The 20,437-nt window shown below is 38.4% G+C and overlaps 1 protein-coding gene across 3 annotated transcripts in view; it reads right to left on the reverse strand.

Annotated features, from left to right (window-relative positions):
* Positions 1 to 20,437, reverse strand: part of PDE4D (phosphodiesterase 4D) — a 377,805-nt gene that overhangs the window by 16,655 nt on the left and 340,713 nt on the right. For 2 of the 3 annotated variants that reach the window (XM_040262566.1, XM_040262568.1), the window contains one exon: positions 1,140 to 1,233. In XM_040262566.1, coding sequence (XP_040118500.1) covers positions 1,140 to 1,233 — 94 coding nt within the window. Of the gene's footprint in view, positions 1 to 1,139; positions 1,234 to 7,626; positions 7,751 to 20,437 lie in introns of those variants that run through there. The other variant, XM_040262567.1, reaches the window with a different exon arrangement.

A 20,437-nucleotide genomic window follows, 5' to 3' on the forward strand; every position in this document is an offset into this window, starting at 1 on the left:
TTTTGAAGGTCCTAATACTTAAAAAAAAAAAAACAACTTATGATTGCTGACTTGGAAAAGGCAAAATATACTGGTTATTTCCACTGCTCATCAATTCCATTCATGTCCAAAAGTCACTTACTGGTGGGAAAGCTGCTTTTGCCAAGTAAGAACTCCAGTTTCAACACCTACTTTGAAATGGCAGAAACTTCATGCGCAAACTGAAAACAGCAGTGTGTGAACCTAATGGGCCATTCTGTGGGAGCACACACAGTCTATCTGAAGGAGTCAGACTGCTTCTGCTGCTTTACATTTTCTGTAGGATAGTGATGTGGGGGATATATAATGTAACAAGGTTATATGGGGAGCACAGAGAATCTCCAATATTATCTGATAAGTAAATATCATATTCACAAGAGCTAACTGTTGTTTTCAACTGGGACATCAGATGGTATCAATACACTCATTCACTATTTCAAGGCAGTGACTCCTTTAACTTTTCCTTACACAGAGTGTGTATCCAAGAAATGTCTGTTTGGTGAATGTGCTAATTAGCTATTACAGCAGTTTTGTTTTGAAAGTAAATTCAGATCAAGGGTATGTTCAAGGGTATGTTGAAGTTATTGGCTTGTCCTACCTGCATTTTCTTTCTGTGGATGGAGGATGGAGTGGTGGTGTCCCAGTGCACCATACTCTCAGCTACTATCATCAGCAAGCTTTTCCTCAGCAATTGTGTTACATCTCTGCCTCCCCAGCCTACCAGGCATGATTCCCACTGGACTATCAACTCGTTGAGTTTAGGGACTATTTTTAACTGATTATTAAATATCTACTGTCCAGCAATGGCTGGCATTTAACAAGAATTTGTTGAATGCATGAATAGATCTCTCTAAAAAATACATTTTACAGTTGAGTACTTTGGAAAAATGGGAAATATATAACTTTAATTAAGGGAATCTCTAAAGTCTTGAATGAAACTAAAAGATAAAAAAAGGTACTTTGTCACCTTAGGTTCTAAAGCTTAGAGGCTCATTGATTTGATGATTGAAAACAAATGGAATTCCTAACTCTTACTGAGTTCCAAAACAAGTTTGCACCCCAATCTACCTCTAAAGACAACCAAACAATAAAAAAGAAAAAATTTAAATTGTTATTCTCACCTAAGAATGTGTTTGATATATACTCTGACACTTGATTTCCAGACCGACTCATTTCAGAGAGATGGGTGAGCTCTCGATTAAGCATCCTTTTAAACTGAAAAAACAGAAAGATAAAATGAAATAACAGAAGAGGAAAGTTTAAGTGAAATAACATGAGCATATGCTAAGAACCAGAAAATATGCCAAAGAATCTTTAACACATCCTGACTCTTTAGGTCAGTGTCATCCAATAGAACTTTCTACAATGATGAAAAAATGCTATTACTCTCCACTCTCCAGAGATTAGTGGCTAGGAGCCAATACCTATATGTGGCTATTAAGCCCTTTAAATATGGTTAGTATAAAGGAGGAGCTGAATTCTGGATTTTATTTGATGAATTTAAACTGCAAGGTCACATGAAGCTAGGGGCTACCATAAATGGACAGCACACATTTAGATATTCAAGGAAGACACTGAGGGGAGAATGCATAAAAACAGCATGAATTATTAGCATTTAGAGAAGAGAAGAAACTAATTTATAAACACACAAAAGGGTTGCCACACAATAAAACATGGTATGTTTTTTATCAATTAATTTATCATTAGCAGATATGAGTATGTATACTGATCAGAGATTAAATGTAGTTTTTTCCCCAAAAGCAGAACTGAATAGATTTGCGTACTCTCCCAGACTATAGAGAAAATATTTGAATAGATAATACATGTTTCCTTTTTAAAAGTTTTTAAAGTAGGGATTTACTGGTCTTCAGCATCCACAGAATTCACAAGTCCCATAAATACAATTAAAAATAGACCTGTTCAGCTGAAACATCATTGCTTCACAGTTTATTTTACTGGTTCCCAGGTGTCTATTTTATCCAAAGAAACTTATCTACCACCTGGAATTTATCTATCACCAGCACGTGGCATTATCAAAACCAGAATTTTCAGTGATGTTACGCTTTCCTAGCTATTATTGCTTCTCAATGTATCTTCCTTTGACTTCCCAAATAACTCAAATACACCTTTAAATATACCTTAATATTTCTTTTAATGTACTAAACAACATATTTTCTCTATATAGAGCAACAACTAAATACTTTATCACAAAAAAGCCTTTAAAATTGTGAATTTCAATTAAGTCTGGGGTAAAGAGAGTAGTGAATCATCATTTAATAATGTCTGAAATGCATTTTTAACTCACTATTTAGTTTATTAGAATTAAAAAAAAACTGGCTCTGCACAATTCATACCAAGGTGTTGTATATAACTCAAGATAATTTGGCAAATCACTTCCAGAGTTAATCTTATTGATCATCTAAATTAGGTTTCAGAATTGATCACTATAAAGTACTGGGATCAATAAAAAATTTCAGTATACTGTTGGATATAAGAAATGCATATTAGCATTTTCCTGCAGTGAAAACTGAAAAACCGGCTATAACCAACAGAGATACCTCTGGTGGTTAATTTACAGACTGACGATGCTCATTCTCAAACTCAGAAACACAAAGTTCACTTCTGTTGTGTATTTTTTTTTATAACTTGCTCTGATTAAAAAATGCATGTAGAACTCATGTATATCCTCACTGTCTCACTGCTAATAGCCGTATATAATTAGCTCTGCCTTTTTCCTTTGTGTGTATTTGTTGAAACATAGTTGACAATATCCTGGGTTTCTGGTATACAACATAGTGATTTGGTATTTTAATATTAATAGATTCTGTACCAAACAAAGTTATTATAATATCATTAGTTATATTCTCTGAGCTGTATATTGTATTTTGCAATGTGTGTATATTCACACATGTGTGCGTATGCACGCCCACACACACACACACACACACACACAGTGGAATATTACTTAGCTATAAAAAAGGAGAATGGAATCTTGCCATTTGTGACAACATGGATGGACCAGGAGGGCTGTATGGTAGTGAAACAAGTTAAAGACAAATCCTGTACGTTATCACTTATATGCAGAATCAGAAAATGAACAAATAGAACAGAAACAGGCTCACAGATACAGAAAAACCAGTGGTTACCAGACTTGGGGAGTCACGGATGGGTAAAATAGAAGAAGGGGATTAAGAGGTGCAGACAACCAGTTATAAGATAAATGAGTCACCAAATGTATGTATATTTTATATTTTAAAATTGGCATGGTCACTGCTTTGTAGACTGCACAATACAAATTTAAAAATAAACATACATTTTGCTTATTGTCACTGAGCATTATATATTATGATCCACAGAGGAAAAAATAAAATTTGGAACCTTTCAAGGAAGTTCATAAAGATATTGCCAAGTGTTCAAAACATTTTCTGCCCATTTTTTTATGCAGTTATATTTTCTTAAACAAATTCACAGGCTATCATTTATGATTGCGTTAGATCATTTAACTCACATTGGCACAGAGTAGATGCGCAATATTATTTGAATTCTATCTCCTAGTTTCCTAGGCCTTTTATACTGATAGTTTATTTTTATCATTGCAGGAATGGATGGAAAATCTAACTGTATTTAAACCAACATAAAATATATACCTAAATATCTAGCTCCCCTACCAATACCAAAAAATAATTTAGGGTATTATTCATATAGAAAATGGTCACTAGATTAAAAAGCAGAGACACTACTTTGCCAACAAAGGTCAGATTAGTCAAAGGTATGGTTTTTCCAGTAGTCACGTATGAATGTGAGAGTTGGACCGTAAAGAAAGCTGAGCACCAGAGACTTGATGCTAATGAACTGTGATGTTGGGGAAGACTCTCGAGAGTCCCTTGGACAGCAAGGAGATCCAACCAGTCAATCCTAAAGGAAATCAGTCCTGCATATTCATTGAAGGACTGATGCTGAAATTGAAACTCCAATACTTTGGGGCCACCTAATGCAAAGGGCTGATTCATTAGAAAAGACCCTGACGCTGGGAAAGATCAAAGGCAGGAGGAGAAGGGGACGACAGAGGATGAGATGGTTGGATGCCATCACCGACTCAATGGACATGAGTTTGAGCAAGCTCTGGGAGATGGTGAAGGGCAGGGAACCTTGGTGTGCTGTAGTCCATGGGGTTGCAAAGAGGGAGACACAACTCAGTGGCTGAACAACAACAAAAAACCATGCATGGGGGCTTCCCAGGTGGTGCTAGTGGTAAAGAACTGGCCTGTCAATGCAGAAGATCCCTGGTCAGGAAGATCCTGGAGGAGGGCATGACCACTCCAGCATTTTTGCCTGGAGAATCCCATGGACAGAAGAGCCTGGTGGGTTACAGTCCACAGGGTCACAAAGAGTCTGACACAACTGAAGTGACTTAGAACTCAAGTACCATGCATAAGGCCTAAAGGTAAGTAAATCTGTTTGATGAATGAAATTTTCTCCTGTAAAAAACCTACTCTTTAGGCAAAATATATTCAAAAGAGTCTGCTAAACCTCTAAAACATATATTTAATGAAATATCTCTTTGACATGAAATTGTCTCTGCTATGAGATAGAAGTGGCCAGAGAGAACTGCCTGGTCATGACAAAATCCTTTCTTAAAAGTTAGGGAAATAAGTAAGATTTTCAGCCACTAGCCTAGCCTTTCTACAGTCTGTTTTACAGGAACCACTGTCCACCTGCCTTCCATGCATTTCTTTCAATGTAACTAAAAAAACGTTGCAGCCTTGGTGGGGGGCAGTTGGTGCAACTCGAACAGTCAGATAGGAACCCAGTTTTTCTACAGAACTACTTTCTAACGTGTAAGCAGTTTGGTATGAGGAATACATTGCCATATGCCCAAGAAGAAAAACTGCATGGTATGTGCAGATATGCCACACAAATTACTGTATTTGACTGAAAGAACATGAAAAATGAAGTGTAATTTTCTTGGCAGTTTGATTATACAGCTCATCAAAATAGCCAGTTGGTACAAATAACTAAAGCAAAAAATTCCAGTGAAAGAATTCTGTTGTACAGACTGATAAATGACATATTATATTCTGCTGATTATTTCTGCATCATATACATATATTCCCAGACTATCCTTTTCCCTTTGTTCAAAACTCCAAAGCATGGGTGGAGAAAAACCCTTCATTGCACACCTATCTCCCTCCCAAGACTTGGGAGGTGTTCCAAGGAAGTCAACATTTTCTTTTAACATAATTAGATAACAACAATATTTTAAGCAGACATTTTTCTTCCCAAAAGTATAGGAGATTTCCTAAAAACAATTTTCAGAGAGTCAATTAAATTATAGCACAAAGAACTTTTCTAAAAGAAATCAAAATTGTTTCTTGTTTTTGCTACTGATATAAGACATATAGTCCAAGGGAAGCTAAATTAATAATCCCCAAAATTACCATCAGTGCTTCCTCAACTGGTAGTTCCTCTTACAATTTGGCTTTGGAGTGTATAGCTGGATGTGCTAACAAACAATAAAGTAAATCGCTCAATAATCATTTTTAAATCCAAGTGAAATTTCTCTCATTTTAAGATAACTACATACCAATTATTAACATAACTGTAAAATTGCCATGAGGGGGAAAATGATTAGGAAAAGTAATAAAATCTATTTTTCCTAGAATGCTTTCTGGGTTCTCAATTTATAGATTTAGAAGAGACAAAATATAGAACTGCTTTTCAAAAAGAACTGGTTGCAAAATGTAGAAGAATTTAATTGAGCATTTAGATATCTTTAAAAGGGACCTCTAAATATTTTAGACTGATGAATTATTCTGATTGTTTCTGATCTAAACAGTCTGAAATGATATGTAGAGTTACTGTTGCGACAAAGAATAAAGAGGAAGATCTCTAAGTGAATGCTTTCAAATCCTTTGTTCTCATTATGCATCAGAATGTCTGTATGCAGCAAATATAAAGCATAAAGGAAAGTGAAAATGCAGTTGAACTGAATACTGAATATTGCTTTTTCAACTCCAGTTATCCAATTTATGTTTAAGACTGTCAAGGAAACAAAATTAAATAATAAAACAAAATTAAAGTATTCCCAAATTTAATCCCTGTACTTCCCCCTCATGCCAATGTGCTACTTAGTACATTATATATCTTCTAGTATATAATTAAGACAGTGGTAAAGGTCAAACATTAAATAAATGCTTATTTTTCCCCACAACGTTCTGCTAAAAATCATTTGAATATGCTGCACTGTGATACACTACAAGTTTGGTGGATGCCAGCATTAAAAGCTAAAATAAACACTGTATTAGCTGCATAAAAACAAATCTTTCAAAATACATAAGACTAAATACATGTATATCTGTCCTTCCTAAGTGTTTTTAGCAATATAATATTAAAAACACAAAGCTGCCAGCAAAAATTTCTGCAAAAAGCATTAAAATTCTGTAGATTCTCGAAGGTATTATCCATAATTATAACATGACTGTGAAGTCCTTCAAATAGTATCAAATATGAGCTGTCTAGAAGCTAAGGAATGAATTCCAAAGAGACTTGGGGTGGGGGGATGCTTCTTTATTACTCTCTACACTTTTCTCTATTAAAAAAAATTAAGCCAAGAAATGGCTAGCAAAATTCAAATAATGAAAATTACAAAATCTGGAATCTAGATTTTAAGGAAGGTGGAAAATCATGACTATTTGGACAACTACAACTGAAATAAGTTTTCTTAGAATGCAAGTAAATCTCACAGGAAAGAGGAAATTTTGCTTTAAAAAGAAACAAAGAAAATGAAAAATATTTCAATCTGAGAGCCCTTAAAGTAATGGAAAAGGATTCTCTAAAGATGTGTATTGTAATTTGCTCAAACATTCAAGAATAAACCCCAATTTCTGAAGTGATGCTTCATTTAGGACTGAAAAAGGTTTTTCCACCTCAAGTCTATATTAAGCAGATAGGATTGCCAGGTTAGCATTACCACAGGGCATGCAAGAAGCTTGCCAAGCAGGAACATAACCTTATTAAATGCAGTGTACTAATTCATTTTTTGAGATTAACAAATATAGCAGTATCATATAAATTTACATCTTTCAGTTTTACAAATAGATCAAGTGTTCATTTACATAAAATATCACCTAAAAATTAAATACTGTCAATTTTAATGTCATCTATATCCAAAGGTTGGAAGAAAAAAAAAAAAAACACCTCCTCATCAGGTAAAAGTAGTACAGCTTTTTAGAAAGAGGCATAAGTTAATTTTTATAAACTTTAAATGCTATATACTAATTAGAGCCCATGTACCAGTTATAATTTAGCCCAATTATTTATCTCCAATGGATTTAATTACCTTGACGCTTAAAAAAACACTCAAATCTATACAAAATAAAACAGAAGAAATGTTGAAAATTAAAGCTATTTTAATACACAAATTACAGCTAATAAAAGTTATACAATCTCTCCTTATCTTGACCACTAAAAACACACATGTCTTCTGTAGCTCATACCTAAAGAAAAGTAAAAGATTGCTTAGAAAGCTTTACTCCATAGTAATTTATTAAAATTATTAGTTATGTAATCAGAGTAATCAGGAGTTTACAAAGGCTAAATAAATCTTACCTTTATGTAGCCCCATGATACTGACAGTAAATAGTTTGCTTCAGGCATTTTTGATTGATTATATAGAGAGTAAGTTCTAAAATAAGTATATCTTCAAAACCTTTGTACTTAGCAATCTCCACAAGCACGGAGTATGCAGATTTTTAAAGATTTTTGGTAATTAAGTACACATAAGAAAGCCTCGCATTAGATCCCATCCAGTCGGCTTCCCATTGAATACATGCCATTTGTAAAACTCCAGAATGCAACAGAATTCAACCACTATTCTGAATAAAGACAATTCATGTGATAAAGAAACATCTAAAGATCTAAGGGTCTGCATCTTTCTCTCCCCGAGCTCCAGGGCTTAATGAATAATGTATGTCAAGATGCTTAGCTGCAAGAAAGACTAGTTCTGTCAAAAGCTACCAAATAAGGAACTGCAGGGAAGCCAGAAAGAGTGACAAGAAACCCCTCCCATAAAAACCCCAACTATGCACCAATCACATTGTGTTCCTGGGTCTATCAGGGGAGGGGGCGTGGACTAGGCCCAGGCTGCTCCGTGGTTGGTTGGCAAGAGCGAACCTCTGGGGAGGAGGTTTTTCTCCTCACCTCTGGTAAACGCCATTTAATAATGGTATCCCTACAGCTGAGGCTGCCGCACGAAAAGATGAATGGGCTTTCCCTCTCATTGTGATGAATAACCACCATAAAACTCTGCAAAATTCATAGTTCATTCTTAAATAAGAATTGCCAATCCTTTCAGAGTCATTTCTATGAATTTTAATATTTCTGACTTGTCTTCAAAATAAAAGTTGCTCTAAAAAATTTAAATAAATAAAAGCTGCTCTAAAAAAGGCAATCAGACATTTTAATTGTCTCCCTCTGTCAAATCCAAAACAAGTGGTTTCCCCGGTGACAGAGATAGAACTGAAGTTCTTCCTCAGTCCAACCTAATAGCATAGTGTAATTATAAAATACAATTAGTGTCCAGAATTCATAAATGGAAGTGATACACTTCTTCACCTGTGTGGCATTGCTAGTCTTAGCTCCTTTTGTTTCTATTGTTATATGTGGTTGAGCTCCACAACCTTCAAAATCTAAGGGTGGGGATGATTTATTATTATAAATCTGATTGGAAGGAGGGGTGGAATCCTGAAAGCCAATGCGCTGTATATGGTTCAAGAACGCAGAGCTGTGTGGATGGATTTCAGGATCTATATTTTGATCAGAAGAGAGCATTTTTATGATTGTGTAAAGGTATAAGAGTGGCTCTTAAGAATACAGACTTGAGCTCAAAAGTAATCAGGTCTTTTACAAGAATAGGAAATCTAAATTCCTTTGGGAAAAAATAATCTTTTTCTACTTGGTTTCGGATAGCATTATTCAGTAACTTTTATATCAAAGAGGTCTTATGGATGAGAAATAAGGGGAAAGTAGCTCTTGCTCTATTTTAGCATGACATTAGCATGATGTTCTGCCCAGTCTACCTTTTCTCCATCTCAGTTTGTTCCCACTTCTCTGTGTTTCTGTAACTTGTCGGTGTGGTGACTGCTCCGTGTTCCTACATCAGGTTTATCAGTCTCAAACAGCACACCCTCATCAGAAACATGTAACCCCTGCCTCTTTGAACTTCTATGGGTCCTTTGCTGCCAAAGTCTTCAGCTGCAGTTCCCACCCAATGTGTTCATTCCCGAAGTCCCAAAATCTTCTACAAAAATAACAATGTTAAACTCCCATATTTCACTAAAACTGCTTCCAGAAGAATGCAAAGGGCTTCTTCCCCTTGCACTGTTCTCTCATTCTCCTCAACTTCTCTGAAGTGTTCTATAGTCTGATCACTCTCCCTGCTTTCTCTCACTCCCAGAACCTGCAGCTTCCTGATGAAGTTTTTCCTCCCACTTTTCTAACCTTTGTTGCCTTCAATTCATCCTCTAATCCTACACACACAGACTCTCTCCAGGGCAAACGCTTCTCTAATGACCTCTTCTAGTGTGAAATTTAGGACCTTATTTACAAATGACTAAAGGATACTATTCCTGATGGAATGCCCTACCAGACACCTCAGACTTTTTCAAAATTGGTAGGTCCTTTTTCTATTTAAAGCAGCTCTTACTATGACTACTCCCATTTCACTCAGTGGGCCCATATTCCAGTGTCTCAAACTGAAATCTATGACTCTTTCTTGCTATTCAATAAGTATTCTGTGTGAGTTGACCACTGTTAGATGTTTAATGTAATAATCCAACTGAATCCTTGAGTGACCCTGGTGTATTCCCGGTCTACCACGTACCTTCCCTCCACACTGTTACACAGTTCTGTCTTCTACAGAAGGCTTTTTCACTTACTCTTGTTCCTTCCCATTCCCACTCCCATCATCTAAATCCAAAGGCTTTAATGGGTGAAAGAAGTGGAAAGGACTTTCAATATCATCTCCTCCAAACTCCTAATATCCACATAAAGTCATACTTAAAGAGACAGCGCTTTTCCAAAGTTCACTCAAGTACTAAGAACACAGACTCTTGAGTTGAAATCCTTTAGTGCATAAACCACAAGGAAGACCCTCACTCTGAGTGTGTCAGCTTCCTCATTTGTAAAATTGGTGACTGTGGTAACTGGTCTCCAAAGATGCCTCCTGATGAGCCACACAACCCTACAATGAATCTGAGCTGGCTTGGGTAACCAACAAAGGATGACGCCTATCTGTGGAGCCTGTCACAGGAAGTCTGGCAGCTCCCACCTTGGTCTCCATGAATGTGCTCTTGGGATCTCTGACCCACCTTGTAACAAAGTGTGAGTATTCTGAGACTGCCATGTTAGGAGCAAGCCCATGCTAAGTTTATGGTGAGGTTTCTGGGAAAGGGACCCAGAGAAAGAAATGGTGGGGGTCGGGGAGAAGGTGGGAGGAGAGAAAGACAGAGAAAATGAGCAAGCACATAGGCATACCCAGCTATCTCCAGCCCTACTAGCCATGCCAGCCCCAAGCCAGACCTGAATGTGAAGAGTCTATCTTAGCCATCCAAGCAATTGCCCTGTAGATGACTCCACCACTCATCGCCATCTGACTGTAAGCACATGATGGATTCTTATGTGAGAATGCCGAGCCAAGCTCAACTAACCCATAAAACAATGAAAAATAATTTAAAAATAGATATTCTAAACCACAAAGTTTGAAGTAATATGTTATAGCAATAAACAGCCAGGACAATTATTATGAGGATTAAATGAGGCATTATATGCAAAGCTTAGGCTTCCCTGGTGGCTCAGACGGTAAAGAGTCTGCATACAGTGCGGGAGACCTGGGCTTGATCCCTGGGTCAGGAAGATCCCCTGGAGAAGGAAATGGCAACCCACTCCAGGGTTCTTGCCAGGAAAATCTCATGGACGGACGAGCCTTGCTGGTTACAGTCCATGGGATTGCAACAGAGTTCGCCATGACTGAGTGACTTCACTTTCACTTTATATGCAAAGCACTGAAAACATCTGATCAGTTCAGTTCAGTTCAGTCGCTCAATCGTGTCCGACTCTTTGCGACCCCATGAATCGCAGCAGGCCAGGCCTCCCTATCCATCACCATCTCCCGGAGTTCACTCAGACACGTCCATCGAGTCCGTGATGCCAGCCAGCCATCTCATCCTCGGTCGTCCCCTTCTCCTCGTGCCCCCAATCCCTCCCAGCATCAGAGTCTTTTCCAATGAGTCAACTCTTCGCCTGAGGTGGCCAAAGTACTGGAGCTTCAGCTTTAGCATCATTCCTTCCAAAGAAATCCCAGGGCTGATCTCCTTCAGAATGGACTGGTTGGATCTCCCTGCAGTCCAAGGGACTCGCAAGAGTCTTCTCCAACACCACAGTTCAAAAGCATCATACTGGGCGACGATGATAACATCAATGATCATGATAAATCTTCCACTGCTGTGCCTATATTTTTTTAACTTTTTTTTATTGGGGGTATAGCTGATTAACAATGTTGTGATAGTTTCAAGTGGACAGCAAAGGGACTCAGCCATACACATCAGTTCAGTTCAGCTTAGTCGCACAGTCGTGTCCGCTCTTTGCGACCCCATGGACTGCAGCACGCCAGGCTTCCCTGTCCATCACCAACTCCTGGAGCTTGCTTAAACTGAGGTCCACTGAATCGGTGATGCCATCCAACCATCTCATCCTCTGTTGTCCCTTTCTCCTCCTGCCTTCAATCTTTCCCAGCATCAGGGTCTTTTCCAATGAGTCAGTTCTTTCCATTAGGTGGCCAAAATATTGGAGTTTCAGCTTCAGCATCAGTCCTTCAATGAATATTCAGAACTGATTCCCTTCAGGATTGACTGCTTTGATCTCCTTGCAGTCCAAGGGACTCTCAAGAGTCTTATCCAACACCATACATCAAAAGCATCAATACTTCAGCGCTCAGCTTTCTTTATAGTCCAACTCTCACATCCAGACATGACTACTGGAAAAACCATAGCTTGGACTAGATAGACCTTTGTTGGCAAAGTAACATCTCTGCTTTTTAAATATGCTCTATAGGCTGGTCACAGCTTTTCTTCCAAGGAGCAAGCGTCTTTTAATTTCATGGCTGCAGTCACCATCTGCTGTGATTTTGGAGCCCAAGAAAATAAAATCTGTCACTGTTTCCATCATTTCCCCATATAGTTGCCATGAAATGATGAAACCCGATGCCATGATCTTCATTTTTTGAATGTTGAGTTTTAAGCCAGCTTTTTTCACGCTCCTCTTTCACTTTCATCAAGAGGCTCTTTAGTTTCTCCTTGCTTTCTGTGTAAGGGTGGTGTCATCTGCCTATCTGAGGGTATTGATATTTCTCCTGCCAATCTTGATTCCAGCTTGTGCTTCATCCAGCCCAGCATTTCTCATGATGTACCCTGCATAAAAGTTAAATAAGCAGGGTGACAATATACAGCCTTGACATACTCCTTTTCCTATTTGGACAGTCTGTTGTTCCATGTCTGGTTCTGACTGTTGCTTCTTGACCTGCTTACAGATTTCTCAGGAGGTAGGTAAGATGGTCTGGTATTCCCATCTCTTGAAGAATGTTCCACAGTTTGTTGTGATCCCCACAGTCAAAGGCCTTGGTGTAGTCAATAAAGCTGATGTTTTTCTGGAACTCTCTTGTTTTTCAATGATCCAACAGATGTTGGCAGTTTGATCTCTGGTTCCTCTGCCTTTTCTAAATCCAGCTTGAGCATCTGAAAGTTCTTGGTTCATGTACTGCTGAAGAATTTTGAGCATTATTTTGCTAGTGTGTGAGATGAGTGCAATCGTGCAGTAGTTTGAACATTCTTTGGCATTGCCTTTCTTCGGAACTGGAATGAAAACTGACCTTTAGCAGTCCTGTGGCTGACCTGACCTTTCCAGTCCTGAAAACTGTCCTTTTCCATATGTGGCCACAGCCATACATATACATGTATCTATTCTCCCTAAATCCCCCTCCCATCCAGGCTGCCACATAACATTGACCAGAGTTTCATGTACAGTAGAAGATGCCTACATTTGTAAACTCCTGGCTTATCCTTTTTAAAGGATAACATGTATATATATATACTTGTTTCCTTCCAACTGCATCATTTCATTCCATGCATCAGACTCAAAACACTGTAATTGCTTCTTGACTCATGTCCTTTGGTTTTTCTCCACCGCCTGCTTACTGATATCAACTGCCAGACCAACTTTCCTCAAACTCTTCAACATATCTGGACTCCTCTGGAAGCTTCAGCCTGACACTGGCCTTAATCCCTGAGTTTAAGCTCTTTCCACTCTTGCTCTGTTCCCAGCAGGCTACTATTCCACTCATCCCTATGATGAAGCTCTCCTTTTTTTTGGGGGGGGTGGGGGGGTGGGCCACACCCTTTGGCTTGTGGGATCTCAGTAGTTCCCCCAACCAGGGACCGAATCCGGGCCATGGCAGTGAAAGTCTGGAATCCTAACCACTAGGCTGCCAGGGAACTATCAGTACCCTCCTATCTTTTATTTTATCTACTTCAAGCTGGTCTTTCAAAGTCAAATTTAAATCATTCAAAATACACCTCAAAACCAAATATTTCAGCACTTCATCAAACTCTTAACCATTCTATGAAGTGAAGTGAAGTTGCTCAGTCGTGTCTGAGTCTTTGCGACCCCATGGATTGTAGCCCACCAGGCTCCTCGGTCCATGGGATTTTCCAGGCTTGAATACTGGAGTGGGTTGCCATTTAACTATTCTATAATCACTTTTTAAAGATTACTTATTACTCTATTATACTCCAGACACTCTCCTGGATATGGGGGCATAGCAGTGTGAACAAAGGTTTTCACCCGGAGCTTACATTCGACAATTAACTCCGTAAATACGTATGTCAGTAATGGTAGGTGCAATAAAGAAAAAGAAATGATAAGGAGGGTAAGAGGTATCAGGGATAAAGGTTCCTGTCTTATATGATGATCAGAGAAAGCCTTTGATGCGATGACACATGCTCAGAGACCTGAAGAAAGAGAGGGAGCAAGTCTTATGGATTCCTGGTGGTAGAGGGAGTCAAGCGATGGATCTGCGGAGAGCAAAGGCCCTGAAGCAGGTCGGCCGTTTTTGCCTTTATTGGACTTACTGCCCATTTTTTATTTCCATCTATTAATTTATTTGTTGCTGGGAAAGATTGAAGGCAAAAGGAGAAGGGGGTGGGAAAGGATGAGATTAGGTTAGATAGCATCACCAACTCAGTGGACACAAATCTGAGAAAAGAATAGTGCAGGACAGGGAAGCCTGGCATGCTGCAGTCCATGGGGGTGAAAAGAACTGGACCTGACTTAGTGACTGAGCAATAACAGCAATCAATCTATTTTATTCTTTGATGAATTTCAAACTATTAATAAGTTACTTCTTTCTTCGTGTACCAAATACTTTTTAATCCTGAAATGAAATTCTTAAATATTCTTTCTACATACACCCTTTACTAAATATATGCACACATACTTAGCAATCCTTATCTAGATACTTAAAAAAATTTGTGTAATGGCTTACCAGTAACACAAAGGGGTCACAAAAGAGTCAGACATGACTTAGAGGCCCAACAACAAAAGTTGAAAAAGGTAATTTATAAATTAAACATTGCAAAATTAAACACTTGTACATGACTACATTAAAAAAAAATGACACACTAAAAGTTTGTATCTTATTTTCACTTACTAGCTGTGTGATCTCGGGAAAGTTATTTAAACTTTCCATGCTTCATTTCCATGCTTCTCATCTGAAAATGAGAATAATAATAATACCATCTATCTATGTTGTTGGGAGTTTTAATTAGTACACATATGTAATCTACTTGGGCTTCCCTCGTGGCTCAGATGGTAAAGAATCTGTCTGTGATGCAGGAGACCCGGGTTTGATCCTGGGTTGGGAAGAACCCCGCCCCACCCCCAAAAAGAGAATGGCAACCCACTCCGTTACTCTTGCCTGGAGAATTCCATGGACAGAAGACTCTGTCAGGCTTAGTCCATAGGTTTCAGAGTCAGACACGACTGAGCAACAGAGCACTAAGTGCTCTGATTCCTCTGACGTGAAGAATTACCATCAATGTGACGGCAACATGGAAATAATTACCGGAGTGCTGTACTGGAGGGATGATCTTTTTCCAAAATGGTGAGTGGCTCTTGGAAAGATTTTCAAATTAACAAAGTGCACTTCTCCCTTAAATTACACTGCGATTGCATTACTCAAAAATGTACTGTGGATTAGCACCATGCAGAAAACATTTTGCATTTATATGTAAAAAGTAGTTGTGCTCTAGGCTCAGATAATCATAAGTGAATTTTTTACATTTGTGAATGGTTTCTGGGACACACAAAAAATAGTCCCTGATGAAGGACTATCCCAGAGACTAGTTACTCCCTGGCTCCTGTCCATGAAATGCCAGGAGTACTCTGCCACCAGTGTACCTGAAATTTCTTCCATTTCCCTAGTGTTAAGAATCACTTTTCTAATTGTGTCAGCTACTTTGAACTTTGCCTCCTCAACCAGGGTGGAGGACACTTGAGGCAACAAAGATATGTTATTTTTTCTTCATATTTCCCAAAGTAGTTAATGAACCACAGGCAGAAAAAGATTCAACTGTAGGTCTCTGATCTGCTGTAGTAGGGGACATAATGGTAATAGTACACAGTAGCAGCAGTAACAATAATGTCAAGCAAAAAGTACTTAGGAAGATTTCCATATTTCTAGGGAATAAGAAATCTTTTAATCTCCAAGCTAAATTAAAATTCATTTCATTTTTTCCCATTATAAGAAACAGACTAGATGCTCCTTCCAATTGCCACAGTAGTAAAGCCTGCAGAAAGAAATCTAAACAACTCAGACGAAAATATGGATGAAACCAGAGAGAAACAGGTTTACAGATGAGGCTTGGTTTCTGATCATTCTAATGAGGAAATTGTTAACAAGTATGTTACAGCATTTACTAGGCACCTACTATGCACCAAGAGCTTTATTTATCTCTTATCTCTAATCTTTGCAACATCCTGAGTAGATGGATATTATCCTCATTTTAAGGTGAAAAGACAGACACTCTTAAATCGTCAATAACTTGCCCTGGACGTGGAGGGGCTGAGACGCGAGTCCAGGTCTCTTTAGTCTTTGCTCTTTATGGTGGATGAATATCTTGCATATAATTACGCTGATCCAAACTATGATAAATGGTATGAATTTAGGAGTGGACTCATTCAGTCTTAATCCTTGTGCTGACTCCACCTACTAACTAGTGAGGTAGCTGGTGCCCAGAGAGACTGGCAGCCTCACCTGATGGTGAGACCTTCTTATATGTGCAAGTGCTGTATGAACAAGACACAGATGCATAGGGAGACCCCAGGCTTCCTGATTAGTGCTCCTCTCAAACATCCAAGTGATTTTATATATGAACAAGTGCGTGTCTGTATGTGTGTGTATGTGTACCAAAGTAGAAAATATATATATATAATTTTCTTCAACATTCAGTTTTCTTTTTCTAATAATAATCCTCAGAATCTCTAGAGGCCACTCCTACTTTATTCCATACTTTCTTGGTCCTCAAGCAATATCCCAAGCAATCAACATTTGTGGACTATTTCAGGATATTTAAAACTCTGCTCATGGAGTTGAAGTCTTCGATATACTAACACATTCTGGTATCACTGCCTTTGCAACCGAGGTCAACAAAGATTAGACATTTTTGAACAGGGAAAAAGAAAAACAAACCAAACTGTGAGCAAACTGAGGCTCAGAAGTTCCAGTGTCTTCACCAAGGTCACAAAGCCAAATAGCAGAGATAGAATTTGAACGCAGGCTGTCTGCCTTCAGAGTACTCCAAATTGCCAAAAAAAAAAAGTATTTTAGGCATTAATCCATATTTACCCTAGAGTCTATGAGCAATATGTCTGTTAACATAATTAATCCTAAGATGGGGCTTCCCTGATGGCTCAAATGGTAAAGAGTCTGCCTGAAATGCAGGAGACTTGAATTCAAACCCTGGGTCGAGAAGATCTCTGGAGAAAAGAATGGCTACCCCCTCTTGTATTCTTGCCTGGAGAATCCCATGGACAGAGGACCCTGGTGGGCTACAGTCCATGGGAACGCAATCTATTATTACACTTGAAATATTTACAAATTACTTAAAGTAGTGTTATTGACTCTTAGATTTCTCCAAACCAAGGAATATTCCTGGCAACAGCACTGTTTTGGGTAAGATGTACATCTTAAAATAGTTTATCCTATAATCAGTTACATTTACTTTACACCTTTCTACTTAGGATTGAAGTTCTGGGAGTTTTAATCAAGACACAAATCTACATAGAGTAGGCTCACCTATTCAATACTGCTCAGCTTAAGATATGCAAATCTAATTGCTATAAAGAAAGAATTCTGAGGCGAGATTAAACTGCAGGTATTGAATACAATGACGACTGCATACCACTGTCTATAAAATCACTAAGTGGTCTTTTGCTTTCATATGCCTTAAAAATAGTTCTGGAGGCAAACAATGATTGGTAATTAACTGACAACCTGTCTTTCAAATAACAGAATTTTATTATGTATTTTTTACATTATTAAAACTATATTTTCTTTGCTTAATAGTGCAAAACCAACCATGACACAAGTAAATATACCAAATTTGTTTGTATTTACTGCCCTCTAGTGATACTGGAGCCAAATGTGATTTAAAGAACAGCTCTGTTCTTGAAGAACCATCACATTTCAGAACACAAAAACATACCTTATGAATATTTTGGAGACTTGAGATTAAGAGGAACTCCTGGTTGATCTGGGGTTTAGCTTTTTTCAGGTTGATTTTTTTGAAACCAAAAATCATCTGAAAAGCTAAGAATCACTCTTTAACTTGATTTGAAAGTTTTCACCAAACATTAGTTTTATTTAAAGCAGGGAAAACCTAATGTTTATTGAGAAAGAAATTCTGATGTAAGAAACTATTTTTGTTGAAAGGTTCCTTGAAGATGAAATAACAGGACACTGATATGATGATATCTTTATTTAAATTTCTCTTACACATTATCTCATTAAATGTTAGCATAGTATTAACTGTATTGTTAATACAGTTTGAATTATACAGAGTAGATACAGAGTTTTCTATGCTCACAGCTAAGTAGTAAATCCAGCTGAAGCCACCACCACCACCACCATTATCATCATCATATCTAGTAAGGACTTTTGTTTCACTGAAGAACAGTTAAGGCAAAGAATGTTTGCACAAACCTCATATAAATGAAGCTTCTACAAAAATAATCTTGTATGAAGGAGAACTTCCTAATTATGGAGAAAATATATACACTGTGTGATTTCATTCATGACATTCTGGCAAGGCAAAACTATAGATAGGGACAGTCAGGTCACTGGGTGACAGCTACTGAGAGCAGGGGGAGGGGAATGACTACAAAGAAGCAAGAGAAAACTTTTTGGGCAATAGTGGTTTTCCAATTGTGTAACCTGTCAAAACATATTCAGGAGCTGCTGCGTGCATGCTCAGTTGTGACTGATTTTTTGTGACCCCATGGACTGTAGCCTACCCGGCTCCTCTGTTCATGGGACTGTCCAGGCAAGAATACTGGAGTGGGTTGCCATTTCCTTCTCCAGGGGATCTTCCCGACCCAGGGATCAAATCCGTGCCTCCTGTGTCTCCCGCACTGACAGGCAGATTCTTTACCTGCTGAGCCATCTGAGGGATATAGTAATGAATAAGACAGAAGAGTTCTCTGTTCATGGAAGTCTTCGACTCTTGGGGCCAAAAGACAAAAAACCAGCAGACAAAAAAATGGGTGACAAACATGTTGGATGAAAGAAAAGGAGGTAATATGATGCTATGGTGGTAGACCATTAAATAGTCAGGAAGGTAATATCTGAGATGAGATACTGATGACTAGAAAAAGCCAAAAGATTTGAAGCAAAGTATGCTGAGCAAGGGCTGGAAGAAAGCAGCCAGCCTGACGAAGGCCAGGTATGCAGAATGAAATGGGAGGTGGGTCAGGGCAAGATGCAGATCCCTGCAAGCCTTCCGGAGGGTGTGGGGTACCACCAGAAGGTTCGGCACAGGGAGTAACACGAAGTGATTTACATTTTAAAAAATTGTCTCTGTAGAGGATGGTACACAGAGAAGCAAAAGCAGATAGAAGAGGAAGAAGCACTTGAGGAAGAGTTGATAAGAATTGAACCGCTGGAAGTGAAGAAAATAGAATCAGCTCCTAGACTCCCAGCTTTGAAAGGATATTTGTGCCATTTGTGGAAATGGTGAAGTACAGGTGAGGGGCAGATTTGGAGAAGGATAAATAAGGAGAAAGACAGTCCTATGAATTAAATGCAAGAAAATTTAAGTCCATGAAATGAATTTTTTTTTTTTTTTACTGTTGAGGGACAGTAACCCCCAACCCCTTCCTCCAGTTCTTCACAGGCTGGATAAGGAAGGCTGCCAGATAGAAGTGTTGAATGTCTGCTGCTGCTAAGTCACTTCAGTCGTGTCCGACTCTGTGCGACCCAGACGGCAGCCCACCAGGCTCCCCTGTCCCTGGGATTCTCTAGGCAAGAACTCGGGAGTAGATTCAATGTCTAGTTACTTTCATATTCTCTAATGATTTACATTAGGATAGACCACTTTCATCCAAATCTTTTAATATGTTTTTAGAATAGCTCAATAGAAATCATCAACAGATGAAAATTCTCTCCTCAAAGCCTAAGAAAGTTAAGACAACAAAACCAAAATAGAATCTAGCATCACAGCTGGCAATATTTTTATTAAAATAATATGTCTTATTTAGGTGTTTTAGTTGGAATCAAGATTGCCAGGAGAAATATCAATAACCTCACATATGCAGATGATACCACCCTTATGGCAGAAAGTGAAGAGGAACTAAAAAGCCTCTTGATGAAAGTGAAAAAGGAGAGTGAAAAAGTTGGCTTAAAGCTCAATATTCAGAAAATGAAGATCACGGCATCTGGTCCCATCACTTCATGGGAAATAGATGGGGAAACAGTGGAAATAGTGTCAGACTTTATTTTTTTGGGCTCCAAAATCACTGCAGATGGTGATTGCAGCCATGAAATCAAAAGACGCTTACTCCTTAGAAGAAAAGTTATGACCAACCTAGACAGTATATTGAAAAGCAGAGATATTACTTTGCCAACAAAGGTCCATCTAGTCAAGGCTATGGTTTTTCCAGTGGTCATGTATGGATGTGAGAGTTGGACTGTGAAGAAAGCTGAGCACTGAAGAATTGATGCTTTTGAACTGTGGTGTTGGAGAAGACTCTTGAGAGTCCCTTGGACTGCAACAAGATCCAACCAGTCCATCCTAAAGGAGATCAGTCCTGGGTG

Source organism: Oryx dammah, unplaced genomic scaffold (genome assembly GCF_014754425.2).
Source record: "Oryx dammah isolate SB20612 unplaced genomic scaffold, SCBI_Odam_1.1 HiC_scaffold_20, whole genome shotgun sequence".
Lineage (NCBI taxonomy): Eukaryota > Metazoa > Chordata > Mammalia > Artiodactyla > Bovidae > Oryx > Oryx dammah.